The sequence below is a fragment of the Haematobia irritans genome, chromosome 4 (genome assembly GCF_050003625.1).
Source record: "Haematobia irritans isolate KBUSLIRL chromosome 4, ASM5000362v1, whole genome shotgun sequence".
NCBI lineage: Eukaryota > Metazoa > Arthropoda > Insecta > Diptera > Muscidae > Haematobia > Haematobia irritans.
Window position 1 is genome coordinate 179,125,398 of NC_134400.1, and position 12,206 is coordinate 179,137,603.

Here is a 12,206-nt window from a genome sequence, read left to right on the forward strand (position 1 = left end):
CCCCAAGCAGTCATAGCAGCAGATCACCCAAAAATGTTTTCTTGTCTGTACCTACATAAATATGTACTGACGAGTGTGTATGTAAATACTCATATGCATGTTAGTATGTATGGCTAGAACAGTTAGTTATGCATTTTGGGTAAACAAATAATAGTTGAAAAAGGGAGTAGAAGAATGATTTTTGCAACTCAAGTGGAGACATCATTTTTAATGTAGGGATTGCGTTTATAGATTAATAATATATTCAGTTTGGGAGGAAAAAATCCCAAACATTCTCCCGGGCCAAGAACTACGATTTTATAGTTGTAGTTTCTTCTCTGTTGACATAGTTATCGTTAGACGGCAGGAAGCATATTTTTGTAATAGGTCGTTTGATGTACTTGCCATTACAGTATAGGGTTACAACACGTACCAAGCCATCAGGACCTGGATGTAATTGTTCAACTCTGGCAAGTGGCCATTGACCTGGAACACTTCTTTCATGTAAAAGTAGGACTAAGTCTCCGACTCGGATATTGCGTTCTATTTTGTTCCATTTTGGGCGAGATTGTAATCTGCATAGATATTCCTTGTTCCATCTATGCCAAAAATTTTGTTTGAGACGTTCGACCATTTTCCAACGGCTCAAACGATCAATGTTGATTTCAAGTAAGTCATCGTCGGGGATGCAATTGGTGGCCTCACCAATTAGAAAATGCGCTGGTGTAAGCGCGTTTGAATCTGCAGGATCAGATGATAGGGGGCATAAGGGCCTTGAATTCAGGCAACTTTCAATTTGTGCCAATAGGGTGGACAGTTCCTCGTAAGTGAGTAAACGGTCTTTCATGATTCGACGCAAGTGGTGTTTTGTTGACTTCACACCGGCTTCCCATAAGCCGCCAAAGTGGGGTGAAGCAGGGGGTATGAAATGCCACGTTGTGCCTTGATTCGCCAAAGTTTCCACAAGATACTCTGGGAGTGATGATTTGTTCCGTTGGTAAAGAACTTGGAGTTCTTTGTTAGCGCCTACAAAATTTGTGCCGCAGTCTGAGTAAAGGTCAGTACATTGACCTCTTCGTGAAGTAAAGCGGCGGAAGGCGGCGATGAAAGAATCCACATTAAGACTTGTTACACCTTCAAGATGTATTGCTTTTGTGCACATACAGATGAATAGACAAATGTAGCCTTTTGTTGTTGCAGCTGTCCTCAGTGACGAAGCTTTTATATTTATGGGACCGGCATAGTCTAACCCACTATGTTTGAAGGCTCGGGTTGGTTGAAGACGGACCGAAGGCAAGTTCCCCATAAGTTGTTGGCAGCTTTGTGCATTGTATTTAAAGCAGACAACACATGCACGTTGGACCCGTTTTGCTAAATTTCGAGCTGATATGATCCAATAAGTACGAGAAACGTAAGACTGCATGAGCGTGAGGCTATCATGAAAGGTTTTTATATGTGCATCTGAAAATATAAGAAAAGATAGCGGATTTTGTTTGGACAACAAAATCGGGTGTTTAGTATTGTACGGAATTTGTGCATTTGATATACGTCCACCAACTCTTAAAATGTCCATTTCATCCAGAAATGGTGATAGATTTGAAATATTACTTCGAGTTGGAACTCTGTGTCCCAATTGAAGGCAGCTAATTTCTTCTCGAAATGAAATGGCCTGTGTAATTTTGACAAGCAAATGCAGTGTTCTCTTTAGCTCGTACGATTTAAGAAAACCGGTTTCTTTGCTGTTTTGTTTTGCTTGTGATTTAATGTTGTTGTAAAAACGAAGAATGTATGACGTCACACGTACTAAAGTAGACAGCTTTGAATAACGATGAGTTATTTCGGGATATGACGATGTGGTAGTTGTTTTTGTTACATGATGTGTGACAATGTTTTCGTTGAAATCTTCCACATGAGATTCGGTAGGGGAAAGAGGCCATTGCTCTTGTTCTAATTGGAGCCAACTTGGACCTTTCCACCACAATGTATGATGTATCAGTTGTTCAGGAAATAATCCACGGGACGCGCAGTCAGCCGGGTTGTCGTTAGTTGGGACATATCGCCAGTCATTTACATCAGTTAAACGTTGAATTTGTGCGACTCTATTTGCCACGTAGACTTCCAACCGTTTTGAAGTATTTTTCAGCCACGCAAGAACGATGGTACTATCCGTCCAGTACACAGTGCTGCTAACGTTGAAATCTACGCTGGCTTTTATCTTGGCAACTAACTTTGCCGAGAGGGCAGCCGCTGTTAATTCCAGCCTGGGAATTGTTTGACTTTTTAGGGGTACGACTTTTGTTTTCGCCTGTAATAAATTTATTATTATCTCACCAGATTGTGTTTTTATTCGGGTATAAACTACAGCTGCGTAAGCCAGTTTTGAGGTATCGCTGAATGCGTGTAATTGTATTTCACAGCCGGTTGAGCTGTAGCCAATCCATCTTGGTATTCTTATCTCTTCAAGAGATTTTAATTTTGATCGAAATCGGAGCCATTCCTGTTGAATATTTTTGGGTAAAGTATCATTCCAGTCTAATTTTAATTTCCACAACTGCTGAAATATAATTTTTGCTAAAATGGTCGTTGCGCTGATCCAGCCTAACGGATCAAATAATTTGGATGCATCTGAAAGTAAACTGCTTTTAGTAATGTTTTCAGAAAATTGAAAATTTATTGAAAAACAGAAGTTATCGTTCTTGGTATCCCAGTGTATACCAAGTGCTTTAGCCATTTTTGGTTCTTGGATAGCAAATAAATTTTTAACTTCACGGTCTTCTTCTGAAATGCTCTCCATGAGCTCCACTGAATTGGAATTCCACTTTCTTAAATGAAATCCTCCTGATTTCAAAAGATAAGTAAGTTGTTTTTGCAAATAAAAGGCCTCTTGTAGAGTGTCTGCTCCAGATATGACGTCATCAACATACGTGTCAGTAAGCAGTATTTTGCTAGCTTGTGGGAAACGTTTCTCCTCGTCAGTGGCTAGTTGTTGCAATACTCTAATTGCTAAGTAGGGAGCAGACGTAGTACCGTATGTTACAGTTCGTAAAGCATATACACAAATTTTGCGAGAGGCATCTCTCCATAATATACATTGGTAGTTTTGGTGTTCAGGACAAACAAGTATTTGCCTAAACATTTTCTCCAAATCAGCTGTAAAGGCAATGTGATGTCTTCGCCAACGAGTGAGAATTGTTGGGAGATCATTTTGTAACGCAGGGCCAGCTGAGAGTTCCTCATTAATAGAAGTTTGTGGAGGTTTGCAGTTACCACCATCAAAAACAACACGAAGTTTTGTTGTTGTGCTGCTCTCTCTAAGCACACCATGGTGGGGAAAGAAATATGCAGTTGGAGGTATTGAGTGTGGGTACTCACCGAGTTTTACCATATGTTGTAGATTTTCGTATTCCAACATAAACTTTTTGTATTCTGCGGCAAATTGTTGTTTGTGTTCAAATGTTGATTCCAATTGTTTCAGTCGTTTTAAAGCATTGTAGTCCGTGTGGGAAAAAGAAGGTAGCTCATGACCTTGTAATAATTTCTTAAACGGTAAATGTACAGTGTAGCGTCCAGTATCATCGCGTGTATGAGTTTCCATGAATAATTTTTCGCAAAGATCTTCTTCCGTAGACAGCGGCTTGGCGTCCATAATTTCCTCCTGTTCCCAAAACAGTCGCAGCTGCTCATCAAGAGAGCATAAATTAGCGGAAATTCTTGGAGAATTAAAATATGATTTAGTGGAACCAGATATCATCCAACCTAGATACGTTTCTTGCAACAAAAGCCCATTTTGTAATTTTTTTAATTTTAGATCAGAGTAGACATCATTTCCAAGAAGAATATCAATTTTATCTGGGGATAAAAATTCAGGATCTGCAAGAAAGAACTTAGAGACATCGGGAATACTTTTTACTGATATTTTCGGCGGAATGTATGAAGTTACACTGGAAACAATAAAAGCCGTAATAGGTAATTCAAATTCCTTTTTGTATTTAGAGTATATGGTAAAATTGGCAACTTTATGCACAGTGATGGCTCGTCCTCCACCTATACCAGAAACATCAACGTTGGTTTTGGAAATAGTAATAGGTAGTAGCTGTGAAAGTTCTTCAGATATAAATGAAATTTGTGACCCTTGATCCACAAGAGCTCTAGCACAAAAATGTTGGTCATTAGTTTTGATTAAAACTTTCACAGTTGGCAGCATTGCTGGATTCAAGTTCGATGTGCCAAAATTAGAAAGGTTTGTACTTACAGTAGCAGCGTCAGGAGTAGATGTCGTAGCAGGCGGCTGGAATGTTTGATCCATGGTGGAATTATTCGGTTGAGTAATAGGTGATGTATTTTTCACGAATTCGTTGTGTATAATAGTATGATGCGGCTCACGACAAATATGGCATCTAGTGTTTAGTCTACAAGACGAATGCAGGTGTCCAGAATTTAAACAGTTACGGCAAAGACGATGCCGATTTACGAGATTCCTTTTCTCCGCGGACGAAAGGGTAGTAAATCGGAAGCATTTATAAAGTGGATGACGTTTGTGGCAGCAAGGGCAGTTGTCATCGTTGACAGTTGAAGCTGTGTGAGCTCGTACCGTTTTTGTTGGCTTTTTACGAGATTCAATACCAAAGGTTTTTGGTGTACAACTAGAATCTTCTTCTAGAGATTCCAAAGTTCGAAAGGTAGTTTCCAAAAAAATTAACATTTCAGACATAGGAGGGATGGAAGTACTGGCTTTGAGTGACTGTTCCCACTCCTTGCGGGTCTGAGCATCTAGTTTTTGCGTAAGCAAATAAATTAGAATTGAGTCCCATGTTGAGATATCAATGTTCAACGACTTCAGTTGAGACAGACAAGTTCTGGTGGTGTCCAGTAGAAATTTTATATTCTTAAATGTACCGTTAGATGGTGGAATGGAAAACAGGCGCTTTAAAATTTGTTCTATAAGTTTACGTTCATTATGAAATCTCTTCTCGAGAGCATCCCATGCCATATCATAACTTGATTCTGCTGCTGGGTATTCACTTACCATGCTAAGTGGCGTACCGGTGCATGAACTTTTCAAGTAAAAATATTTTTGTACCTTAGTAAGGGAACTATTTTGATGCACAAGGGTATTGAACATATCACGATATGCAATCCATTCAAGATAATCCCCTGAAAATGTTGGCAAATCAATTTTTGGTAACCGGGCTGCAGCACAGAACGATTCATTGCGGCTGGTGGCTGAGAAAGTACTTGCGTGAACGGTTGGAGTCTGTGGGGAATCAAAATCGAAAAGGTTATCAAGTAATTTACTTTTCAAAGTAATATATGTGTCATAACACATGTAATAGGTATCACCACTGATATAAGGCACGTCCTTTTCATTAATAGAGTTTTCTCGTAGAATCTCCATGATTTGATCGTGTCCATCCTTGATGAATTTAAAGTTGTTTTCCAAGTCTTCCAGAATTGTTTGCACATAACCTTTAGATATGGCTTCTTTGGGCTTAGCGTTGAAGGCCGCAGCCACGCGCTTAATATGGTTGAAGATCCTCTTCTGGTCTTCGATAGCTACTTCAGACGATGACATGTTTCTTTGAATTTGGCTCGAAATTCAGGAAAGAAACAAATGTACAGGCAGTACGTATGAAAAATACCGTAGACTTGACGGCAGTAAACCAGAGTGCAGACAGCACGTTAAAAATACCGTAGGCTTGACGGCAGTAATTTTATAGGTAAAGGGAGGCCTTGTCTCCACGCGGACAGCTCCCGGGTTTCGGCACCATTTATATGTAGGAGAATTTGTTTAATTTCTGATCCCCATGATCAGAATAGTCAAATGAAGAAACACTTTTTTTGTTTGTTTTTTTTTTTAGTTCATAATTATTTCACAATTCAAAAGTTTTATTAATCCATATTCACTTATAAATTATTTTATAATTTCATGTAAGTGGTTGAAACTCAATTTTATACAAAAACTATTTACTAGCTATGTCCCAATGCATAGCTTTGATTTAAAATAATTCAAATGTTCTGCTTCTTGTAGATGACCAAACGCAAGTGACTTTGTTACTGCCCCAAGCAGTCATAGCAGCAGATCACCCAAAAATGTTTTCTTGTCTGTACCTACATAAATATGTACTGACGAGTGTGTATGTAAATACTCATATGCATGTTAGTATGTATGGCTAGAACAGTTAGTTATGCATTTTGGGTAAACAAATAATAGTTGAAAAAGGGAGTAGAAGAATGATTTTTGCAACTCAAGTGGAGACATCATTTTTAATGTAGGGATTGCGTTTATAGATTAATAATATATTCAGTTTGGGAGGAAAAAATCCCAAACAGGGGGTCAATTGACTCTTCCTATGACAACCCCATATTAATTTCACCGGTCACTTAACCAGTTAACGGACCTGTACCGGCTATAAAGGAAAGGTGAAACGAGCGGTTTGGGACCAGTCCCAAGAACTGAAGGGCCACCAACCCAAAGTAAGAACACCAATACTATTCTCTTTCACTTACATTTATTTACAGTAGATGTGAGAGACGAGAGTACGGGAGTCCAAGAGTGGCTGTTCGATGCGTGCCGCGTGATGGATAGTAAGAAAAAGAAGGAGTATATTTCCTTTGCTAAAATGACAGGGGTGGAAAAACGCCTGATCGAGTTGCCACTCTTGATTAATAAAAATAATGTTTTTTTTTTTCAAGTTGCGTTTAAAGAATTCATAAAGTCGTAAGGGATTATTTTTAAGCAGTTCAAGAAACCTTATAATTTAAAATGTATACTCATATTTAGGTTAGGTTAGGTTATGTGGCAGCCCGATGTATCAAGCTCACTTAGACTATTCAGTCCATTGTGATACCACAGTGGTGAACTTCTCTCTTATCACTGAGTGCTGCCCGATTCCATGTTAAGCTCAATGACAAGGGACCTTCTTTTTATAGCCGAGTCCGAACGGCGTTCCACATTCCAGTGAAACCACTTAGAGAAGCTTTGAAACCCTCAGAAATGTCACCAGCATTACTGAGGTGGGATAGTCCACCGCTGAAAAACTATTTGGTGTTCGGTCGTAGCAGGAATCGAACCCACGACCTTGTGTATGCAAGGCGGGCATGCTAACCATTGCACCACGGTGGCTCCCATACTCATACTCATATTTGAATTCATAAATAGATAAAGTGATATTATTAGTTTTATACATAAACAAATTCATATTAGGTATAAATAAGTGAAAAGACTTAGGTTAGGTTAGGTTAGGTGGCAGCCCGATGTATCAGGCTCACTTAGACTATTCAGTCCATTGTGATACCACATTGGTGAACTTCTCTCTTATCACTGAGTGCTGCCCGATTCCGTGTTAAGCTCAATGACAAGGGACCCCCTTTTTATAGCCTAGACCGAACGGCGTTCCACATTGCAATGAAACCACTTAGAGAATCTTTGAAACCCTCAGAAATGTCACCAGCATTACTGAGGTGGGATAATCCACGGCTGAAAAACGTTTTGGTGCTCGGTCGAAGCAGGAATCGAACCCACGACCTTGTGTATGCAAGGCGGGCATGCTAACCATTGCACCACGGTGGCTCCCGAAAAGACTTAAGTAGATTTAACTTAAGTAGATTTAACTGTTTTTTTAAGACTGTTGAGTCTTAAAAAAATATTCAACAAAAATCAATCACAAAGTTAATTTTTCAATCACAAAAATAATGTTTTAATTGGATCAATTAATTTTTAATTGATACTATCATTTCTGCTATTGAAGACATTTCAATTAAAAAATAAATTGGATCAATTAATTTCGTGATTGAATCAGAAAAAAATGTTGTGTGTACAAATACCTGCGGGGACGAAATTTTTAATTTTATTTTCATTTGTTTGTTTGCAATTGGTATAAATTGTAATTTTTATTCTTATTATCTATTTTTTTATTTCTAAAAGTTCTCAATAATAATTATGGCCGAGTATACAAACGATTCTGGCCGAACGAATTTTACACGAAATATTTTTTCTATTTAATTGTGCTAAGTCGTAGAGTCAATGAACTCCATATTCTTGATGAGAGACGAGATTACTGTAAACGTTGTTTTTTTTTTGCTTCATGTCACGTCTGATTTATGAATCTTGTTTTAATTTTTCTTCTATTTTTAATTAATTGGTGATTTTAAAAATTGATTTTATATTCGAGTTCTAAATAACTTGCTTGCAAGTCTAGGAACGCAAATTAATGAGTACAAGGCCCCTAATAATTCTACTTGTTATAATTGTACATTTTTATTAATATTAAAATTCCAAGAGTATTTATATAAAATTCTTACAATATCAGAATTTAGATCATTTGTAAAATAGCATTCGTAAGGAGTGTTTTAACTGGGAATAATTTTTTACTAGAAGCCTGAAACATGAAACTCCCAATACAGACAATAGTTTTTGTGATTTTGTCTAGTTTGTTTTCTCTTGTGGCATGTGGCAAATTTTTGACAGAGAAACGTGAGATAAATTTTAAATCAATTTTCATAGAAAAACTAACTAATTTCTTCAAACAGCCAATTTTGTCATTCCTTGTAAACTAAGTGACCCCAAAGCTGGGACATGTGCTGCAAAGAATATCGAATTACTATTTCGAGAATGGAAATCAGGTAAAGTAGAACATATATGCTGTACAGAATTTTAAATACCATCTAATATGAATCGCAAGAAATTTCACATAAATCAAATGCTCACATTGGATAACGAGAACAAAATTGCGTAAAATCGATTAAAACTGAGTCTGGGATATTTATAGACTATTCCAGAAATGGAAGTTAAAGTTAACAAGTATATACGGCCGTAAGTTCGGCCAGGCCGAATCTTATGTACCCTCCATCATGGATTGCGTAGAAACTTCTACGAAAGACTGTCATCCACAAATTTCAACTCACATGGTTGCTAAATATCATATACTACCAACACGTACCAAATTTCAACCAGATCGGATGAATTTTTCTTCTCCAAAAGGTACCGGAGGTCAAATCTGGGGATCGGTTTATATGGGAGCTATATATAATTATGGACCGATATGTACCAATTTTTGCATGGTGGTTAGAAACCATATACTAACACCATGTACCAAATTTCAGCCGGATCGGATGAAATTTTCGTTTCTTATAGGATCCGCAAGCCAAATCGGGGGACCGGTTTATATGGGGGCTATATATAATTATGGACCGAGATGGACCAATTTTTGCATGGTTGTTAGAGAACATATACCAATACCATGTACCAAATTTCAGCCGGATCGGATGAAATTTGCTTCTCTTAGAGGCTCCGCAAGCCAAATCGGGGGATCGGTTTATATGGAGGCTATATATAATTATGAACCGATGTGGACCAATTTGTGCATGGTTGTTAGAGACCATATACTAATACAATGTGCCAAATTTCAGCCGGATCGGATGAAATTTTCTTCTCTTAGAGGCTCCGCAAGCCAAATCGGGGGATCGGTTTATATGGGGGCTATATGTAATTATGGACCGATATGGACCAATTTTTGCATGGTTGTTAGAGACCATATACTAACACCATGTACCAAATTTCAGCCGGATCGGATGAAATTTGCTTCTCTTAGAGCAATCGCAAGCCAAATTTGGGGGTCCGTTTATATGGGGGCTATACGTAAAAGTGGACCGATATGGCCCATTTGCAATACCATCTGACCTACATCAATAACAACTACTTGTGCCAAGTTTCAAGTCGATAGCTTGTTTCGTTCGCAAGTTAGCGTGATTTCAACAGACGGACGGACGGACATGCTCAGATCGACTCAGAATTTAGACTTCAGAATTAGAGCAATATTTCGATGTGTTACAAACGGAATGACAAAGTTAATATACCCCCATCCTATGATGGAGGGTATATGGGGGCTATACCAAAACATGGACCGATACTCACCATTTTTGGCACACCTCTTTATAGTCATAAAATACCTCTAGATTTCAGATTTCAGGCAAATTGGATAACAAGTATATACGGCCGTAAGTTCGGCCAGGCCGAAGCTTATGTACCCTCCATCATGGATTGCGTAGAAACTTCTTCTAAACACTGCCATCCACAATCGAATTACTTAAGTTGCGGTAACGCTTGCCGATGGCAAGGTATCTTAAAACCTCCTAACACCATCTTCTAAATTGTATTTAAGTCCATACGTGGTATATATTAAATCAAAAAAGATCGATCCAATACGTATATAATTCAGTTTGACAAAGTAGACATAAAATTTTGACAAAATTTTCTACAGAAATAAAATTTTAACAAAATTTTCTATAGAAATAAAATTTTCTATAGAAATAAAAATTTTGACAAAATTTTCTATAGAAAGAAAATTTTGACAAAAACTTCTACAGAAATAAAATCTTGGTAGATTATTTTTGGCTCGAGTGGCAACCATGATTATGAACCGAATAAAATTTGAACAAAATTTTCTATAGAAATAAAATTTTGACAAAATTTTCTATAGAAATAAAGATTTGACAATTATGAAAATTTTATTATGAACCGAATAAAATTTTAACAAAATTTTCTCTAGAAATAAAATTTTGACAAAATTTTCTATAGAAATAAAATTTTGGTAGATTATTTTTGGCTCTAGTGGCAACCATGTTTATGAACCGATATGGACCAATTTTTGTGTGATTGGACCAATTTTGGTATGGTTGTTAGCGACCATATACTAACACCACGTTCCTAATTTGAACCGGATCGGATGAATTTTGCTCCTCCAAGAGGCTCCGGAGGTCAAATCTGGAGAACGTTTTATATGGGGTCTATATATAATTATGGACCGATATGGACCAATTCTGGCACGGTTGTTAAAGATCATATACTAACACCATGTTCAAAATTACAACCGGATTGGATGAAATTTGCTTCTCTTGGAGACTTCGCAAGCCAAATCTGGGGATCGGCTTATATGGGGGCTATATATAATTTTGAACCGATGTGGACCAATTTTTGCATGGTTGTTAGAGACCATATACCAACATCATGTACCAAATTTCAGCCGGATCGGATGAAATTTGCTTCTCTTTGAGGCTCCGCAAGCCAAATCTGGGGATCGGTTTATATAAGGGCTATATATCATTATGGACCGATGTGGACCAATTTTTGCATGATTGTTAGAGACCATACACCAACACCATGTACCAAATTTCAGCCGGATCGGATGAAATATTCTTCTCTTAGAGGCTCCACAAGCCAAATCTGGGGATCGGTGTATATGAGGGCTATATATAATTAAGGACCGATATGGACCAATTTTTGCATGGTTGTTAGAGACCATATACCAACATCATGTACCAAATTTCAGCCGGATCGGATGAAATATGGTTCTGTTAGAGGCTCCACAAGCCAAATCTGAGGGTCCCTTTATATGGGGGCTATACGTAAAAGTGGACCGATATGGCCCATTTTCAATACCATCCGACCTACATCGATAACAACTACTTGTGCCAAGTTTCAAGTCGATAGCTTGTTTCGTTCGGAAGTTAGCGTGATTTCAACAGACGGACGGACGGACATGCTTAGATCGACTCAGAATTTCACCACGACCCAGAATATATATACTTTATGGGGTCTTAGAGCAATATTTCGATGTGTTACAAACGGAATGACAAAGTTAATATACCCCCATCCTATGATGGAGGGTATAAAAAATACGATTTCTATAAGCCCAAGACCCAAAATCGGGAGGTCGGTTTAGATGGGGACTATATCAAAACCTGGACCGATATAGCCCATCTTCGAACTTGACCTGCCTGCAGACAAAAGACGAGTTTGTGAAAAATTTCAGCACGATTGCTTCATTATTGAAGACTGTAGCGTGATTACAACAGACAGACAGCCAGACAGACAGACGGACATCGTTATATCGTCTTAGAATTTCTCCCTGATCAAGAATATATATACTTTATATAGTCGGAAATCGATATTTCGATGTGTTACAAACGGAATGACAAACTTATTATACCCCCCTCACCATTTTATGCTGCTGGGTATAAAAAAAGTAAAGGATTTTGTTTTAATTTTTAACTAAAAATTTATTTCAAACAATCAATTTTTTAATTAAACTAAAACCTAAACTCACCCCCATTTGCATGAAGCTCCGTTAGTGCTACGTTATCTAACGAATTTTTAAACTGAACTATTGGCACATCTGTCATCTTGTATATATATTCCATATGTATGTTAGGAGCTTAACTGCTGACAA

General features: G+C 37.8%; 1 protein-coding gene across 1 annotated transcript; it reads right to left on the reverse strand.

Annotated features, from left to right (window-relative positions):
• Positions 1–289: 289 nt before the first annotated feature.
• LOC142235873 (uncharacterized) lies at positions 290–5,551 on the reverse strand. Its single transcript, XM_075307126.1, has 2 exons — positions 2,695–5,551; positions 290–2,511 (listed from the first exon to the last, which is right to left on the reverse strand). The coding sequence occupies exons 1-2, from the start codon at positions 5,549–5,551 to the stop codon at positions 290–292; spliced, it is 5,079 nt and encodes a 1,692-aa protein (XP_075163241.1).
• Positions 5,552–12,206: the final 6,655 nt, after the last annotated feature.

Excerpts from the sequence above, each read along its gene's own strand:
- LOC142235873 (XM_075307126.1), bottom strand. The coding sequence starts at position 5,551 with ATGTCATCGTCTGAAGTAGCTATCGAAGACCAGAAGAGGATCTTCAAC. Across the intron at positions 2,512-2,694 it reads AAAAATGGCTAAAGCACTTG|ACTGGAATGATACTTTACCC; the intron begins GTATACACTGGG and ends AATTAAAATTAG.